The following is a 19,827-nucleotide window of genomic DNA, read 5'->3' as shown; positions in this document are numbered from 1 at the left end:
TGCGAGAAGTAGCTTTGCCCTTTCTTTAAAGACCAGGAGAGTTTTCCATTTGGCATCTTTTTGGTGTGGTTGTAAACACGGGGCAAAAAAGTACAAATGTGCTTTTGTACAAATGGACAAAGAGTTATCAAAAAATTAACAGTATTTAGGAGGCATTGAAAGCTAAGATCTGATTATGAGGAGGAAAAGAGAGTAGTGTGTTTGGGATTTGTTTTCAAAGTCAGGAGAAAGCATGGAAGAAGAATGCTGTTTTCAAAACACACATTAATTCAATTGATGGATCAGATTTCTATCAGGTAATAAAGTTCACCTGGGAGAAAAGGCTAACCAGGGAGCATGTCTACTGGAAACAAAGCAAGACCAACCCAGTTCTTATCACAAGACATAACTATGCTGCCTTCGTGCTTTTTTTTTTAGGAGCCCATTACTTATATATAAAAAAATGGCAATTACAAAAGTCTATTTCACTCACTCTTGAAATACAGATACAATCCTTCATTACTTAATAAAATAATAAAAGGAGTTTTAAGAAAGTGAAGCTATCTGAGAAAGTTTAATGAGAAAATTAATAATTAAATTTTGAAATTGAAATATAAATCCTAAATTGTAGGAATATTAAGATTATAAATCTCCACACCAGAATCTCTACATTGAACTAGAGCCAAGGTCACAATCGTGCGTTTTTCCCCCTTCTTTTTAACATAAAGCAAGAACTATGTCATTTTCTGTAAAATTTTAAACCATATTTCTTCTTGCCATTTGAAACTGAAATTCATTTCCTTATGAATATTTCAATACCATTCTCCTACAAGCAAGAACAATCTATCAGAGAACAATTTTCTAATTGTTTTACAAGCTTACAAAGCACGTAATGTCACAAAGTAAAGGTCCTGGGTGAAAGAGGAAAAGGTTATTACTCCTTGAAAATATTAGTGAAATCACGAAGACACACATGTCAAAGGAAGAAACAGATACTGTGGTCAACTTGTAATTCAGAAAAAGTCTCTGTTAGTCTTTTACTATTTTTTAACACTGATCTTTTATAAGCTTTATTAAGGTATCATTGATATACAAAAAATTAACAGCATTGAGGCCAGGTGCAGCAGCTCACGCCTGTAATCCCAGCACTTTGGGAGGCTGAGGTGGGTGGATCACTTGAGATCAGGAGTTCAAGACCAGTCTGGGCAACATGGTGAAACCGTCTCTACCAAAAATACAAAAAGTTAGCTGGGTATGGTGGCACATGCAGGAGGCTGAGGTGGAAGGATCACTTGAGCCTGGGAGGCAGAGGCTGCAGTGAGCCGAGATAGTGCTACGGCACTCCAGCCTGGGTGGACAGAGCAAGATTCCATCTCAAAAATAAAAAATAATTAACAGCACTGAATTTGTTTTAAAAAAAATTTTAAGTTCACTGTGTATATATTTCCTTTCTTCTCTAGCATCAAAAACAGTTAATTTTGCTCTGCTTGACTTTTCTTAGTGAACCTGTTGGAGTTGAATTGTGTATGTACTGGAGTCCAAAAAGTGTGTTAGAGTCCTAACCCCACAGACCTCAAAATGTCACCTTATTTGGAGATAGGGTCTTTGCTGAGGTAATCAAGTTAGAATGAGGTCATAGGTGTGGCCCCTAATACAAGATGGCTGGTGTCCTTAGAAAACGAGATTAGGAAACAGACACACATGAAGTTGATGTGAAGACACAGGGAGAAGATGGCTGGCCACCTATTCAACAAAAGCCAAGGATAGAGGCCTGAAACAGATTCTTCCCTCACAGTCCCCAGGAGAAACCAACCCTGCCGACACCTTGATTTCGGACTTTTAGTCTCCAGAACTGTAAAACAACAAATTTCTGTTATTTAAGCCACCCCATTTATGGTACTTTGTCACAGCAAGCCTAGCAAACTATGACAGAACCTAAGAGGCCTTTTTATTTCGAAGTTTTTATAACCATCCTGCACTCATCCATATGAGGATTTTGCCAGGAATTAATGTCACATTAATTAGGCTGTAATTTCTACAATCTGTCTCTTCCTCTTTCTAAAACTTGGGATGTTTTCCCATCCCCAAAGCTTTCTTTTGCTGACAATTTCTCAAAGAGAATAGGCAATAGTAATAACAGCCAACTTTTACACGGTGTCTACTGTGTATCAACTATTTACATAGATTATCTTATTTATTCCTTGCAGTAACCAGAAGAGGTAGCAAATACTATTATTATCAGCAAGTGAGACACAGAATGCCCATTTTGCAGATGGGATAACTGAGACAACATCACCGTTTTATAGGTGAGGAAACTGAGGGACGGCAAGGTAAAGTAACTCAGCCTCAGCCCCAGAAGGGAATGGTCCCTTCACTCCCCCACCACATCCAGTCTCACTGCTAAGGGACATGATTCCAGCATTTCAGTTCCAGGACCACATCTACAGGGTTTTCTCAGGTCCCTAAGATGCCACCCTCTGGATGGAGAGATTCCAATCTCTTTAACCCAATGCAAAACGACTTGATGTCTGACTGCTGGCTCTCCTAACTTTTACTTTAATTTCTTAATGATGTTTTTGGATCTTTTCTAGTTGTAAATCTATTCTTCTCAGTTGAAAGGATAAAAGCTAAAAAGGAACTGCATAAAAGCTAAATAGGATTTTTTCCTGTCATCGTTTATTATCACAATTATCCTCCCTAAGCCAGGGTTCCACTGTTTTCTTAGAATATAAGTGCTTTTGAAACCCACTTTGTCTTTAGAATTGTCACAAGCCATGGTTTTGGTTTTTCGGATCCCGGTCTTACTGTGTCTACCATCTTTGAACACTCAGTCATCCATCTTTTAAACTGTGTGTTAGGCTAATCTGAGCTTAGAAAGCTCCCAAGGGATGTCCTATGATGCTTTTGCTCCACACTTTTTTTAAAGATGTGTTCCCCCTTTCTCTCTCTGAAATAATTAACACTTTTCAATCAGGATTTTATTTTTCAAAGTCTTCTATCTCACTTAAGCCACCTTTTTTTCTTATTCCTTCTTTTGTTTATTCAGTAAATCTTTATTAAAAATTAACTGTGAGCTAAGGACTAGACCAGTCACAGGGATATGGCACACTTCATTTATCTCAGAGCTTCTGAGAACCTAAGATTTCTTGAACAAGCACAGCCTTTCCTTCTTCCCCTACACCGTGTGAAGGCTTTCTTCAAAGTCTGGGTGTGGTGTGACTCCTTTTGCTCTTGTGAATTTCAACATGACAGAGACCACTTGTTCTAAAGTCCTCACAACTGCTACTCCATCAACCAATTCTTACTTGTTTTCCAAATTAAGCGCAAAGCAGCTTGAAAGCAGTGACATTGTCCACAGAAAGCAAAGCAAGAAACCAACTGGTATTCTCTCTTAAACCTTCAGCAGGTAGTTCATTGAAAAAACCTCTGTGACATTTCCATTCTGGACAAGAGGCACATGGTTTGCCCAGCAGCAGGGCCACCTGTTTCCCTTCTTTTCCTTCTCACTCAAATGTTCTCCATCATCTCTCCACCGTCAAGATTCTTTCTTTCTATTCATAGGTTCACCTCCTAGACATGTTTCTCTTTTAGCGTACCAAGCCTCTCCACTGTCACAATTGAATCATCAGCCTGTCCTCATCCCACGTTGGCAAAACTCCTAGACCTTACCTGTCCCCTGACATGTCTATCTATGCGTTGGTAAAGACAGGTGAGGTTGTAAACACCCACCTTGCGGGTCTCTTCTGAGAATTACTTGATCCTTCCTCTATTCAGGGTCTTCTTTTATGTTACCACCTGTTTTCTCCTGCTAGGGAATTAATTTTTAAATCCTGGGTAACAATTGTTCCTGACCCACCGCTACAGACCCAGAGAAAGAAGCCAGACTTGGGAAGCTTGCTATCAGATCAGCGACTGCTGTCTCCCATTCAGAGTAAAGGTTCTTTTACAGCCAATCAACACATGTTTATTCAGTCCCTATTATATACTCATCACTGTATAAAGAAAAAAAAAAAAACCAATATGCTTTTCTTTCAACGTCTGCCAAACTGCCATTCTGCAGGCCACCTCCTGGGCAGCAGCCCCCGTGTGCAAATCTTAAGTGCTTTTTACGGGCCACTCAGCCCTGCAGGTATATATGACACGAGAGGCACACAAATAAACTGGCTTCCTGACTCCCAGCCAATTAAACCTGACATTACATAACTACCGTTTTAAAAAAAGACCACAGAGGCAAACCCTCTAAACAGAATTTTCCTTCTTTAGTAGCCTCTGAGGAAGAAATGTTCTAATACGGTGTTTCTATTCCTGATAGGAATAACCCTTAATTATTACGTTCCTTAAGCATTTAGACATTTTAAAATAGAATTCCCCTTAATGTTAAGAGAATCAGAGAACTACGTCACTGGCAACAGAAAAGACTTCAAACAGAGAGAAAGAGAAATGGAGAGATGGTGCGGTGGGGGAGGGTTGGGTTGGGGGAGAAGCACTGATCCTACAGAGTTATTTTTAAAGTTCTGGAAATGTGGGAGAAAAGGCAGAACATTGAAGGAAAATCACATGAGAAAAGAAGATTCTTCCACGAGAGCCTGTTAAGACCTTTCATTCATCAGGAATTGACCATTAATCCCTGATTAAATTTAGTTTCAGGAAACGAAGCCATCAAACTTATTTCCAGGAGATACAAAAAACATGATATGCAAGTAAATGTATATATGGCCTGATGCGTCAAACACGTGGTTCACTCCTAAGACTTTGAAAACAGTCGTAACAAAGTGATTTTTATAAACTACCTTTGTAGACAACATTATTCTTGTCATCCTTTGTTCCATTGCATGTCAATGACCAGTAATCCAGCTATAAATTTCAATATTTCACCTAAACAGAGGAAGTGTTCGCTACTGTTCGTGTGCATTATCAGTCCAAGCATGGCGAGCAACAGCTGGGATCGCCACACAGATCCTCATGGAAAGATATGTTTATTGCTTCTCTTTTTTTTTTTTTGTTAGAGACAGGGTCTTGCTATGTTGCCCAGGCTGGTCTTGAACTCCTGACCTCAAGTGATTCTCCTACTTCAGCCTCCCACAGTGCTGGGATTACAGTCGTGAGCCACCACACTCGTCCTCTATTCCTTCTCATTGAGTCAGCTTTCTTGGCTGAGGATGCCTAGAATAAGGCTAAGCTGTATCACTCAGACAGCCAAAAGAACTCACCATGCCCCCAGCAAACCTAGATAGGCAATCTGTTCCAACAGGGTGACAGTTTCTGAGCACACAGCATGTGTGCTGTGTAGACAACTGCAATTAGGACCATTCCTGACCTCAAGAATGTAATTTGCCAATAGGACAGACTCATGTATCAATAAAAACAAAATCTAGAGAGTTATATTAAGAGTCCACCCATGATTAGTGCCCCCACCCCTTCCTGTTCACAGGCAGCAAACTATTTCTAATCTTCCCCAACTTCTATTGACTGACTGGAGATGGTGGATTTTAGGCCCTCATTCATGTCCTGATGGAATAGGAAGGCTCAGGATGTAAAGAGGCAACACAACAAAGGTAGCTTTGATGGCGACAGCATGAAGCATGCCTGTTGTATAATAAAGAATTTGAATGGCCTTTGTCCCTGGTTCCTGGGAGGCATACTCTAAATACTTGAAATTTCCCAAGTAATTGGAATGTCTTTGTTATTCATGAGCTCCTTGGACCATATCTAAGGGGACGTGATCAAGGTGGCTCAGTGCACCAGAAAAACCAACTCTGTGATTAGAGGGTTGGTGCTTTGAGCCGGATGAGATCAGTTTGACCTTTTCCAGGGAAGAGAGGGGGCTGGAGATTGAACAGTCACATCACCAATGAGTCAATCAATCATGCCTACATAATGAAACCCCAATAAAAACTCTGGACACCAAAGATTGGTGGAGATCCCTGGTTGATGATCATATCAATGTGCCAGGAAGACAACACATATTGATCCCATAGAGCAAGGACAGAGAAGCCCCACATCTAGGATCCTCTGTCCTTGCTCTAGAGATCCTTGCTCTAGGATCCTCTCAAACTTTGCCCTAAGTGTCTCTCCATCTGGCTGGTCTTGATTTGTATCTGTTATGCTAAAACAATCATCTTAGGTACAGCACTGTCCTGAGCCCTGTGAATTGTTCCAGCTAATTATCAAATCTGAGGGGGTTGTGGGAACTCTCAGATTTGCAGCTAGTTGGTCCGAAGTGTAGGTGACCTAGGGACTCCTGGGCTTGAAGTGAGAGCAATTTTGTTCTGTGCCTTTCACTTGCAGAGTTGATGCTAACTCCACATGGCTGGCATCAGAGCATTGCAGTTTTGTAACACCCGTTCTCAATTCCTTACACACTTGCTCTTTAAAACACAAAGTAGTCCCTTCAAGGAGCAAAGCTCTTGCAGGCTGACTTGACCTCGCCTACCCCAATCCACCTCCCACTCCAGGCTGAGAACATCTACGGTCCAATCTCAGCAGGAAACCAACTCAAATGGGAAGACAAACACGGCCATAGTACAAAGCAGGCTCTTTGATAGGTGATATAATTGAGGCATAAAAAGTACAATGAATCACAAAGAAAGAGTTCAGTGATTGAGAGATTCAGAATATCTTTGCAAAGGTAGGCATAGCCTTACAGATGTGCCTTAAGGATCAAAGTCACTCCAGTGCCAGAGGGCATAAGAACAGCATGAGTAAAGGGTCAAATCACTGTGTCTAGTTAATAATGATTAAAATTATAAACATATCTAAATTGTATTAATTCCTTACCATGTGCCTGAAACTCTGCTAAGCTCATTATTAGACTGGATATTCCAATGAATCCTTAATCCTATTAGGTAGAGTCTATTATACCCATTTTACAGATGAGGATACTGAGGCTTAGATTAAGAAATTTGGTGACGGTTTCAAAGCTAGCAGCCCAGTATGGCTGGAGAGAAGGAGGTTAAATGGAAGTGGATAGAGGAAGGTAGACTGTGAAAGGCTCTGAATGTCTGCTAGAAACCCAATTATTTTTCCTATAAGCAATAGGGAGCCATCAAAGGTGTTTGAGCAAGAGAGTAGTATAATCAGAACCATGTTTTCAGAAAATAACTGTGGTGGCAGGAAATGCATGAAGCTCAGGAGACTGGGCAGATAGTGGGGAGAGTAGGCAGGAGAAGACATGCAGGTTATCCAAACAGGCCATCAAAAATACATCTACTTACAGGGCACGTCTTTCTGCACTGATGTATACGTTTGCTGCAGTGTTCTTGCCACTCCCATGCATTGCCTGAATTTGCTGGAATTCACACTCTGGATCAATTAAAGGATTAACGGATACAGGAGTCATATTTTAAAACCAAATTCAATATTGGCAGGCAACCATCTAACTCCCACTGCACATCCCAGATCTATAGACCCTTGGCTGAGCTCAGCCATCCTATTTCTCCAAGTTCTCTGTGTTTGGTTGCACCTGCCTTTGATGGATAATGAGCATCAGAGTGCCAATCAAAGATTTTTATCCAAATGGTTTTTTAGACTGCTCAGCTGATGCAGAAGTACAACAGACCACCAGTCTGGTTATCGATTAGATGCTATTCAAGAATGCACACATCGAACTAGTTCTCTTCTGGCTCCTCCTAGAATTCAATAAGAATGAGTCAACAGAGAGTGTGAAAAAGTAAACAGAAGTCAAACGCAAAGCAACTCTCTCAAAGACTCTGCTAAGAAAATTGCACAGCTAACTAGAAATAAAATTAATACGGGATTTCCAGTGATGGAAGAAACAATCATTGCCACTTAAACCTGGTCCTTCTCACAACTTCCAGTTCTCATGGTTAGGTCTGTGCCCTATCTAGGTTCAACTAGAGAGGCCTGAAGAACTGTTAGACCCATTAGCAGGACTTTGCTGAATTCAAATAGCCAAGCTGAGCATGGAAGAAATCAATAATCATCATTTTACTTAGTTCCTAAAACGTTCTGGGCACTCAGCTCAAAAATATTATTCTAGATTCCACGCTAAAGCCAAGGTCTCCTAAGGCTAAAAGCCAAGGTCTTCCTATTAACACTAACTGTAAAAACTGAAACAGAAGAGAAAAGTAATTGATTTATCCTTCCTCTAGAGACTTAAAGGAGTTCTAAGCCCTTGAGGACAAGGGTGCCATGCATGGCTATGTCTGTATCTCTCTGACTCCCTGATGTCCTAGGAACCACTCTGTAAAGCACTCATCTGAAAACATTTAAAGAGGACCCACTGGCGGGGCGCCGTGGCTCACGCCTGTAATCCCAGCACTTTGGGAGTCCAAGGCCAGCAGATCACGAGGTCAGGAGATTGAGACCATCCTGGCTAACATGGTGAAACCCCGTCTCTACTAAAAATACAAAAAATTAGCCGGGCGTGGTGGTGGGCGCCTGTAGTCCCAGCTACTCGGGAGACTGAGGCAGGAGAATGGTGCGAACCTGGGAGGCGGAGCTTGCAGTGAGTCGAGATCGCGCCACTGCACTCCGGCCTGGGAGACAGAGCGAGACTCTGTCTCAGAAAAAAAAAAAAAAAAAAAAGCTCTCGGCTTTCGGCTCGGAGGGGCAAAGGTGCAACTTTCTTCGGTCGTCCCGAATCCGGGTTCATCCGACACCAGCCGCCTCCACCATGCCGCCGAAGTTCGACCCCAACGAGATCAAAGTCGTATACCTGAGGTGCACCGGAGGTGAAGTCGGTGCCACTTCTGCGCTGGCCCCCAAGATCGGCCCCCTGGGTCTGTCTCCGAAAAAGGTTGGTGATGACATTGCCAAGGCAACGGGTGACTGGAAGGGCCTGAGGATTACAGTGAAACTGACCATTCAGAACAGACAGGCCCAGATTGAGGTGGTGCCTTCTGCCTCTGCCCTGATCATCAAAGCCCTCAAGGAACCACCAAGAGACAGAAAGAAACAGAAAAACATTAAACACAGTGGGAATATCACTTTTGATGAGATCATCAACATTGCTCGACAGATGCAGCACCGATCCTTAGCCAGAGAACTCTCTGGAACCATTAAAGAGATCCTGGGGACTGCCCAGTCTGTGGGCTGTAATGTTGATGGCCGCCACCCTCATGACATCATAGTTGACATTAACAGTGGTGCTGTGGAATGCCCAGCCAGTTAAGCACAAAGGAAACTATTTCAATAAAGGATCATTTGACAACTGAAAAAAAAAAAAAAAAGAGGACCTACTGAAACATACTCTCTCGCACAGGCCCTTGATACATAATCAGTATTCCTTTAAGCACACATATCTGTATCTTGTATTAACCTTGCATTTCACCATGATTGAGGTGAGATCTGCTGGGTTTCATCTCAAAATCTTTTCTAATCTGACATCATTCCATAATAAATACACCATCATAAACAGGCAGAACTTACACATCAAAGGCACCTTTCAGAAACATTTTCAAATGGGACACAGAACCCAGAGAGTGACTTGTAAATATAATTCCCTATAATGACTTCAAAAGTACCAAAAAGCATTAGATATTGCCAACGGTCCAATACGGTGACTGAGAACCAGATCATTTTGCATATACACTGGAACCTTTTTATTGGCTCAAAGTATCTCCTTCCTTTGTTTTTAATCATCCAGTTATAACCAGAAAAGAAAAATGAAAACTGTCATTCTCTCATGTCAGATACTGTGTCAAGGGGTAAAGGTTTAATTTTTTCCATGAGGTATGTAACTAAAAAGTCAGGCAGGGCACATTGCAGTGGATGCTAACTAGAACTCTTACATGCCACAATATCCTTCCATAGAAACGGTCACTTTTAACAATGTGACCTTTTCTCTTGTCTTTAATGGAGAAATATGAGACAACAATTTTCCATTTACTATTACAAGTAAAAGAGTGGACTGACATTTGGGTCCTTAGGTGTTATTTGATGGGCTCAAGCTTACAAACAATTCCCCCATTTAATCTCTATAAAGTCCCTGGTAGGTGGGAATTATTTTCCCATTGTAGAGATTATAACCCAGAAGGAAATAAATGAGTATTCGTAAGAAATGTTTTTAGAAAGATGTCACATTTTGAAGCCAAACCTCTAAGTAGTGAAAGTAAATTCCCACTATGTTCATTACAGATCAGAAGACGTGAGACTATCCCAACAGCAGGATACTTTATTATCCCTTGGAATTCAGGCTTAATGAACCCTGGTCACCAGTCCACATGGATCAGGCTCCTCAAAGCCTCATCCTAACCCAGTTCTTCTATATCACACAAATTCTGTCTGCCGTCCCAAAAGAAACCAGCCTGGGCCTCATCCTAAACTAGGGACTAAGTGCAAAGGCTACACACAGTTCTTACAGTCCCTGAGGTGACTAATATGATCAAGTACCTTCTAAATGCCAGGCTCATCTATGGTCATACCCTGAACGTGCCAATCTCGTCTATGTGCCAGGCTTGAGGGATATGCAGATACATGGGACAGATCCCTTGGAGGATACAGACAGATAAGCTCGTGGTTCCTGCACAGGATGTGGGCTCTTACTGCTGAGCTGAGACCTATGTGATGACTGTATTGGACTGAACCCCAGGGAAAGGTGTGGGGTCAGGTGTGATTGGCACAAACAGAAATGTGGTTGTTAGGATTCACAAACTTACTGCATGTCATTGTACATTACAGGTAACTTTCAATGCTCTCTGATGTACGGAGCATTAAGAATATGGAACTAAACTAGTGTGTCTCATACCTTTCAATCACCACTTTCAGTAAAAATTATTTTCTATTGGGAGGCCGAGGCGGGCGGATCATGAGGTCAGGAGACCGAGACCATCCTGGCTAACACGGTGAAACCCCATCTCTACTAGAAAATACAAAAAACTAGCCAGGCATGGTGAAGGGCGCCTGTAGTCCCAGCTACTCTGGAGGTTGAGGCAGAGGTTGAGGCAGGAGAATGGTGTGAACCGAGATCGCACCACTGCACTCCAGCCTGGGCGACAGAGCAAGACTCTGTCTCAAAAAAAAAAAAAAGAAAAGAAAAAAAAATGTCTACATCATGATCCAGTACACATATGTACCTGTATCACTGAAAAAAATATGTTTGCCAAAAGAATCCTCTGTTTAGTACTTAAATGAAGTCTGATGTTTTCTCTTATTCTCTTTTCTTCCTTCTTTCAATTCTGGTTACAACTGTCTAATGGGTAGCAGCCCACAGTGTGAAAAACTTCAGTATAAACCTTTTAATGGGTGTGAGTGAGTTCCTATTATTTATTGATATACCTCCTCTTCTCTCTTCCCCACTCTTTCTTCACCCCTCCAAAAAGTACTGATGAGGAAAGAAGGACACTACTATTTCCTGGAGATGTGCTAGGTGCCAGAAACTAGGCTACAGCCTATCCTAGTATTGTTTTGTTACTTCTCATACAGCCCTGTGGGTTTAGTATTACTGTACCCATTTGACAGATGGAGAAACTGATGTTTGGCAATCCAGAGACTTGCTCAGTAGGCCAGGATGGAGCCAGGATTCAACTCCAGCTCCATCTAGCTCCAAAACTCCAATGACAACATGTTGTACTTTGCGACACATTGTTTTATAATCAAAGCTAACTTCATAGCAGGAATTTCATCAATCTCCTTGAGATAACTCAAGTCCTTGGAGTGTTCTAGAACCAAATTCAGGAGGCCCAACTACAGATAAGGAAAGTAGATGGCGGGAATACTCTCAGGTTTCAATTTAATTTCCTTCTGTGTCCTCTGATTACCCTTAGGAAAGGCACTAACGAGGAGTGACCAGCCACAAAATGGTACGTGAGAGGCAGTGGAGCACTGGCCTCAACAATCACACTCAACACCTCGACAATCACACTCAACACAGGCCGGCAGAACTGCGCTGACCGTTCTGGGTGACTCGTCATGAGATGCACCCAGCCCAGCCTCTTGCAGGTGGTAGAATAAATATTCACGAGAGGGAATGTGAACACAGGCAGAGAGAAAGTAAACACAACACTCAGCGCCTGCTGTTTTATTTTTTAAAGTCTTCGGAAACCACTTTAAGTGAAACTCTTTGATGAGAGGGAATCTTATTTGGAAGAATCACTAAAGATACTTCAGTGGATATTTGTGTTCTTTTAGCCCCATAATTAAAGATACATTTGACTAAGATACAGGATATAGTAAATGTAGGCAGATCAGAACAAATGTTCAGCCCAAAAATATGTCTGCGAATAATGTTCAAAGCCCATATAATGTTCTGGGGAAATTATTGGCAAGGTCATGTTAAACTATTGCATTGTTCCTTGGTGGCACCCCAGACCTAATATAACTTGACATTTGGTGAGAACACATTAGCTGGTCAGTCTTGGCAATGCTACTTCTAAGTGGTAATACCTCCCAGGAAATTTTAAGAACCGATGTATATTTTACAAAGACATAGTAAATGCAATTTTGACTTATACACACAACCAATTAAATAATTTATTTGACAAATGGTCTTAGAGTTTATACTCATTGTGTGGCTTGCTGGGTAGGAAAATGTTTATAGTTTAGCTTAGCATATAAATTCACATAGAAATATTAGGTATGTTTTTTGTCTAATCATCTAGTGTTATTTTCTCGGCACCTCTTAGTGAAAAGAATTTTGCCTAGTCCTCATTTCTTTGCAAGTTCCATGATGAAAAAAATCCTAAATGTGCTAAAGAATCCATTGCCTGCTTATGAAACATAAAGGCTTATGAAAACATGGCACGCACTCAAGTACAACAGTTTGTTTTTAAATATTTTAATAGTGTGCACTGCTGCGTTAGGAGCAAAACGGGTATTATGCCCAATCTTACATCTAGTGTGTACTATACTTTGATCGTTCTATCAAAAGATCAAAATTTAAATATCATGTAAATTATATTTTATACATGCTCTCCTTTGCAGGAAATCAAACAGAATACTTGTTTCTTCTCTAAACACAAGAGAATATAAACAAGCAACATATTTAAACTGAAGAAGCACTCACTACTTCATTTCCTTAAAGAATGCCCTCAGGTAGCGATTAAAATAAGAAACCTCTATGTTTTCTTACAGTAATTCTAAATGTCTATGTTTATGCTTTCCAATTTTTAAGCATATTCTTAATATTTATTTTAAAGGTTCTTCATTTAATTATGGATGTTATTTTCATAAGAAATGCTACTTAAGCCCTTTTCTTGAAAACCGTGAGAGGTTCTGTAAATTAGTAGAAATAATAGCAGAACTTGAATAACTGATACTGAATCTCTAATAGCTAAGAAAAGTTGTCATTTTCATAACAGCTAAATGTAAAGTATGAACCCTGATTGGATCCTGGCTTTAAAAAAAAAAAATCTATAAAGAACATTCTTAGGACAATGGGGGAAATATAAAAATAGACAGGATATAAGATGTTATAACAACGCATTTGTTAATTTTCTTAAGTGTAATAAAAGCTCTATGATTCTTTAAGAAAATGCCCTTATGCTTAGTGCATGCATGATGTGGTTTTTAGGGATGAAATGTCACAATGTATGAAACCAACTTGATGTATGAAATGGAAAAATGGCTCAACAGTAATAAAAATATTTGGACATGGCCGGGTGCGGTGGCTCATGCCTGTAATCCCAGTACTATGGGAGGCTGAGGCAGGCAGATCACAAGGTCAGGAGATCAAGACCATCCTGGCTAACATGGTGAAACCCCATCTCTACTAAAAAATACAAAAAAAATTAGCTGGGCATGGTGGTGGGCACCTGTAGTCCCAGCTACTCAGGAGGCTGAGGCTGGAGAATGGTGTGAACCCAGGAGGCGGAGCTTGCAGTGAACCGAGATGGCATCACTGCACTCCAGCCTGCGCTGCAGGGCGAGACTCCGTCTCAAAAAAATAAATAAATAAAAATAAATAAATTTTTAAAATATATATATATTTGGACATATAATTAGATCAAAATATGACGCAGCAAACATGGCAAAATGTTAATAATAGTTGAATGTCAGTGGAGGGGATAGAGATGTTCTTTGTATTATTCTTTTACCTATTTTGCATGTATGAAAATTTTCACAATAAAAAGCGACAGCGGAAGATGAAGAGTTGTTTTCATTTAAGCATGTATATACATTGACTCCTGAACCAAACCAGGTGCAGATAAAATATTGCATTACATGAAAAGCAAATGTTTCATTTTCTGGTAGCAGTATACATTAGAGAATCAATTTTCTACTATTGACCCAGAGAAATTATGGCAGCCCTCTGGCCACAACCACAGGGAACAGCTGATTGACATGCACCACCTGAATTAGAGCAGATGCGTCAGGATCCCCAGAGGGCAATCCACACTGCCCAGCCAGTGTACACGGCAACATGTATCCTTAGCAGACTACAGACTGACAGCAGGGACCTTCGAGCCCAGAACCCTCATAGCAGACAGAACCCAAAATTTTGCCAGGCTCCATGTTCTAGAGGTAGCATATCAAGCTATGACATGAACCTAAATCTGAATTTTAGATATCAGCTCTCTACTCATCCATTCACTAAGGATGAATTCCTATTTCCCCCTATTTATCTGCTCAATAAAGTGGACTACCAGGTTCAATATGAAGCAAAAATCCTCGAGTGCTACCCCCAGAATTCACCTTAAAACTAATAATAATGTACTGGAATCATATGAGAAATTTTAGAGAGGAAAATCTATAAACATTCTATACAAGTATATTGAGAGTATTAAAAATGAGATCAAGACCTATGAAACAATACAACAGGATGTTTCTTTTCATAAGTAGAATCATTTCCTTTTGGGGCCCAAATCTCAACGTTTCTGGGCACTCATCACTATCAAGTCAAAGTGCAAAATAGCTCTTCCTAACTCATTCAGAATCTCATAAACTTTTAAAATTAGATTGAATCCAAACTAAGCAATAAGCACTAAATAATTTTCAAGTAGCCCAATGCAGTCAACGACTCTACTTCAGTTGAACCGTTTTCTGTCCTTTTATTTTTGATCATTTCTTTTTCTCCCTTATCCAATTCTCTCTCATTGTTGTAATTGCTATTCTCTCCCTATTTTCTTTCTCTCTCTTTCCTCCTTCCCTCCCAATCCCTTCAGGCCTACCAGCGCCACCCAAAGGCATTGTTATCACTGGGGTTAAACTCCTGGCCCTGCCCTGTAAAGAATCCTGAATCCTGATGTGGTCCATAAAGCCTGATGGAATCAGGCTGCCAACTGAAACAGTTACAGGAAGAATGGTTCACTTTCCTTTAACCAAAGAACAATTATCCCATTTATGGGTGGTTGGGGCCCTTTCCCTTCTCCTTACGCCTGCCTTTGATCTTTAACCAGTCGTTTATGGCTCTCTGGAAGGGAAGCAGGAAATCATGACATCGAAACCTCGTTTTTGCTTCACGCTATTCCAATAGGAAGAATGATATAGCAGGATTGAAGACATCAGAAAGTTTGGGGGATATCTGTGGACTTCCCCTCTCCAAGAAAGTCCTGAATTCTGTTCAATGCCCCTTTTTCTGATTTCTTGAAAAGATTCTGGTCTACCTGTAAGCACTAAGGACTAAGGAAAAACAAATATTAAACAGTCTTCACCAGATAAAATGTTTTTTGAAGTTCTTCACCAGAGAGGTATGAGCAATTCCATTTGGTTACCAAAAATATACGGTCTATGATAACATACTGTCAGTATGTAATGAAGCATGAATTAACCAAGGGCCCTCCATCTCCAGGAGACGTGAATGATGAACCTACTTCAAAAACTCTAGGGAGGATGAATCTCTAGCAGTGTTCCAGCCAAAAGGCTTGAGGTCCAGAGGCACCTCTGCTGGCTCCAGACCATGCCAACCCCACAGGGGAACTGGTGAGAAAACTCAACCATCAGGCCAGGTGTGGTGGCTCACACCAGTAATTCCAGCACTTTGGGAGGCCGAGGGGGGCAGATCACCGGAGGTCAAAATTAGCCGAGCATGGTGGTACATGCTTGTAATCCCAACTACTCAGGAGGCTGAGGCAGAAGAACCGCTTGAACCTGGGAGGCAGAGGTTGCAGTGAGCCAAGATCATGCCATTGCACTACAGCCTGGGCAACAAGAGCAAAACTCTGTCTCAAAAAGAAAGAAAGAAAGAAAAAGAAAACTTAACCATCAGGGCCAAGAGCTTACAGTTGAAAACAGTCTAGGGTAGGGGGATGCTCACAGGAGTGGAGAAACATGTGCCTCTGGGCAGCAAGGTAGACATATGGAAACACTAGTCAAATCAAACCACCAGCAGCCTCCAGGAGTGATCTGAGCCCCTCCTGAGCCTGATCCTCTCCAGGCCTCAATTTCATTACCTGCTAAATGGGGGTAAAAATAGCGTCCCCTAACTTGTAGGGTCGTTGTAAAGATTAAATGATCAGTATGCATAAAGTGCTTAGAACAGAGCTTGACACATGGTGAGCGCAATATAAATGCTAGCTAATTGCTATTCTAGGCTAGCAGCATGCCTACACAAAAGCCTTCCAAAGAAGGCTTACCTTTTTTAATCCCCACCTACTACAACACTAACCAGCCGGAAGTACCGGGTCTACTGCAGTAGATCTACTACAACCGACCTACTACTAACCAGCCAGGAACACCCATGTCTTTGGTTCCATTCTTCAAACCACTCTTTGATTTCCTGTTTAAGCCCAGAATCTCTGCAGTGGTCTCAGCTAAGACCAAATGAGCAAGACTCCTTTCCATAGCAACTAGGTTCAGGTATGAAATTGCAGTATGGCAACATCCTATGATTAAAATGGAAATTGACACAGGATTAAAATGGAAATCTACCTGACATGCACTTCAGAGCCCACACGTTCTCAGTGGGGAAGTTCTGCAGCTTCTAATAAGTGCCCCTAAGTCTGTAACACTGTGAACCTCAAAAACTAACCTGGTTGAAGATGCGTAGAAGTTACCCAACACATTAGAAAGGCATAAAACGCAGTGATCATCAAAAAAGTACATGGCTCCAGAGTCTGTGATATAAACAGGTAACTAGCCACTGCCACACCTGGGTGACACAGTGAGTCAGTTCTTCAAAACAGGCAGGTCCACTGGCTCTCAAGCTCTGAGGCTGTGCCACACCTGGACAGCATGTTGACAATACTTACGCATTACAATAGGGCTTCTTTTCATAGCCTTTGTAGTTGTTCATGTTGAGTGCCATCTTGCAGACCTCACAATGGAAACATCCTTTATGCCAATACTGGAAAAAAAAATTTAAAAATTCAGTACAATGCCAGTTCTCGCCAGGATGGGCACAGAAGGAAGGCTTTCTAGCGCATCACAGTCCCTGTAGCTGAAAATACTACAACAAAATGAGTGCAGGGAACTGTGGATGTGTTTACCTACTTTCAGCTAAGTAAATAAAGCAGGCAAGCAGGCAACTCTGAAAATTGAGTCTTAAAGGAAGACTCACCACAATATATCGACGCACCATGGAAGAACTGTCAACGCTCTGTCGAAACAGCACTTCTATGAGCAGCCAGAAAAGAATTCTGAGCTCGGTTAATGAAGAAACGGGGCCCAGAGAGTGGCTTTGAAACCAAAAGGAAGCCAGTTCAAAGTGTCTAAATGCAGGGTTTGTAGGATCTCAACAAATATGTGTTCACCCGAAGTCAGGCAAGCTGAGGGGGCTGCAGGAAGGCTATGTAAGTACCCCTACACCGGACCAGCTTGCACTAAAATGCTGGACCTCTGACTCTGCCTGAGATGACTGTCAAGATGACAGCTTGTTCTAACGAAGCATTTGTATCTTCAGACGCAAATTTCCCCAGAACGCCCCTGGCTGGTTTCAACTGTCAGTCACTCCAGATCGCTCCTGGGTGTCTCTCCCCGGCTGTTCATCTCCATCCCTGCCCGGGAAGGGCAGGAGGTAGGGCTGGAGGGGCCCGGCTACAAAACTACTTCCCCTGGAATTCCCCACCCGGTGGATTAGACACCCCTGGGTCCGGCTTGCCGCGCTGAGCCGGGGCTCTCCAGCAGGGATTATTCTTAGCAATGCGGCAGCGGCCGCCCCATGACATATTAATTACTATTTGCCTCTCCCCCTCGCCGCGGTCACAGGAGGCGCTAGGGGTGGGCGGTGAGGTGGGATTGCGGGCGGATCTGTGCGGCAGGGGTCGGGGGTATTGTGGAACACGAGTGGAGGTGGAGGGGGCGCGGCTCGCCGAAGTGCCCCCCTGGGTGCCCAGCCTGGTCCCTCCGGGGCCCGGGGCCGCGCACCGCCGTGCGCCCTCCGCAGCGGCTCGGCCGATGTCGCGCAGCCCCGTACCGCGACAAAAGCCCTTCCCGGTTCCAACACCACAATCGCCAAGCGTGTCTGTGACACTCCCGCGGGCGTCTTCGTTCGCGCGCCCTCCCCCCGTGCCAAGGCACAGGCACACGCACCGACCCACTCATCGCTTTCCATCCCAGGTGCCAAAACTTCTCGGAGCAGGTGCAGCCCGGCGCCCGGCAGGTCCAGGCTGGCCCGGCGCCCCCTCGCTCACCTTATCCAGGCAGTTGACTTTCTCGGTGGGATACACGACTTTTCCGCAACGGGCGCACTGGGGGTTCATGATCGCGATTCCCGGGGGCGGCGGCGGCGGCTGCTGGCTCCGAGGAGCCTCTGTGACATCCCCCGGCGAGCCCCGCACCGCCTCCGGGCAGGCGGGAGGGCTGCGGGCGGCTGGCGCCGGGTGGGGAGTCGGCGCCGGGCCCCGGGTGAGTGCACGGGGAGGGCGACGAGGCCTGGCGCCTGAGGCCGGCCGCGCTCTAGGGCTCGCAGGCGCTAGGGCTCGGCTCCGGCTCGGGCTCCGCGCCGCTGGCTCTGCGTCGCTCGCACTCCAGGTACGGGTGACTCACACAGTCACTCGCGCCCGCCCCTCGCGCTCACTCGCTCCCCCGCCTCGCCGCCGCCGCGCAGGCCAAACCCACTGGCGCGCCTGGACCGAAGTGGCAGGGAACGTGCACGTCGGGCACCCTGGGAGGGAGGGCGCAGCGGGGGAGGGGGCGGGCAGAGACCCGGAAAGCTCCGCAGACCGCCGCGGGTGCGACTTTGCGGCCTGGGGAGCGAGCCTCGCGCCACCGCCGCCGCAGGCCGGGGAGCCCAGGTGGGCGGCGGCTGGGGAGGGAGGGATCCAGGCGGGGGACGTGACAAACACCGATAGGGAGAATGCTCAAACCCACGTACTCCTTTCCCTCCCTCTCGCTTCTCTTCCCCAGCCAGGGGCACCCTCATCTCAGGCTGACTGACGTCCCTGGCACCCAAATGTCGCGGGGAGTGCGGGGCCAGGGTGCGCCCTCCCTCCTCCTCCCGCCAGTGAAACCGGGGACAGCGGCACCCAGTCCCAGGGCGGAGGCCGTCTCTGCTCCGCGCAGCGACGCGCCCAGGCCCAAGGACCGGAAGATCCGCGGGGAACCCGGAGACCCGCGTCCCAGAGGCGCCGAGGGTTGCACCGCGCCCGCTCCCACGGGTCTCTTCCGAGAGGACGCTTCCCGCGCGTGTCCGCGGGAAGTCCTCGGATCCTGGATGAGAAAGAGCCTTCTCTCACCGGCTCCCAGACCCCGTGCTTTTTAATACCTGTCCTTGCAGAGCGACTGGTCATTTTTGGCCCGAGGCAAGCTTCTCTTGATTAATAAATGACCACGGCTCGTTTTAAGTGTGCGTAGATGTATACATTGTATTGTTTTGCAATTCAACACCTCAAATATCTGGGAAAAGTTCTTCACCTGCATTAATGAAAGCAATTACAAACTCGTAGTCCAAACCAGAAGAGCCAGAAAATCAAGTAGAAGGCTCAGGGTAGGATGAAACCAAAGAGAACAGGAATCGTTTCTTGCTTTTAATCAGATGTCAGGTTATTGGGCTCACTTGATGAGAGGGAGCAA

General features: G+C 43.9%; 2 protein-coding genes and 1 pseudogene across 3 annotated transcripts in view; 2 read left to right on the top strand and 1 right to left on the bottom strand.

The window, feature by feature from the left end:
- NEBL (nebulette) overlaps positions 1–18,863 on the bottom strand; it is a 379,467-nt gene extending 360,604 nt beyond the window's left edge. Inside the window, exons 1-2 of the mRNA XM_025396001.1 lie at positions 18,447–18,863; positions 17,067–17,161 (exon numbers count right to left, since the gene is read on the bottom strand). Coding sequence (XP_025251786.1) covers positions 17,067–17,161; positions 18,447–18,515 — 164 coding nt within the window. The 5' untranslated portion in view covers positions 18,516–18,863. The remainder of the gene's footprint in view (positions 1–17,066; positions 17,162–18,446) is intronic.
- LOC112631230 lies at positions 8,533–9,154 on the top strand (annotated as a pseudogene). Its single transcript, XR_003121090.1, has one exon. The product of XR_003121090.1 is annotated as a 60S ribosomal protein L12 pseudogene (transcript).
- LOC112631229 (collagen alpha-1(I) chain-like) lies at positions 18,503–19,596 on the top strand. Its single transcript, XM_025396002.1, has 2 exons — positions 18,503–19,049; positions 19,162–19,596. The coding sequence occupies exons 1-2, from the start codon at positions 18,514–18,516 to the stop codon at positions 19,514–19,516; spliced, it is 891 nt and encodes a 296-aa protein (XP_025251787.1). The 5' UTR covers positions 18,503–18,513; the 3' UTR covers positions 19,517–19,596.
- Positions 19,597–19,827: the final 231 nt, after the last annotated feature.

Source organism: Theropithecus gelada, chromosome 9, assembly GCF_003255815.1.
Source record: "Theropithecus gelada isolate Dixy chromosome 9, Tgel_1.0, whole genome shotgun sequence".
Classification (NCBI taxonomy): domain Eukaryota; kingdom Metazoa; phylum Chordata; class Mammalia; order Primates; family Cercopithecidae; genus Theropithecus; species Theropithecus gelada.
The sequence above is the reverse complement of the archived record's forward strand: the minus strand, read 5'-3'. Positions and strand labels throughout refer to the sequence as shown.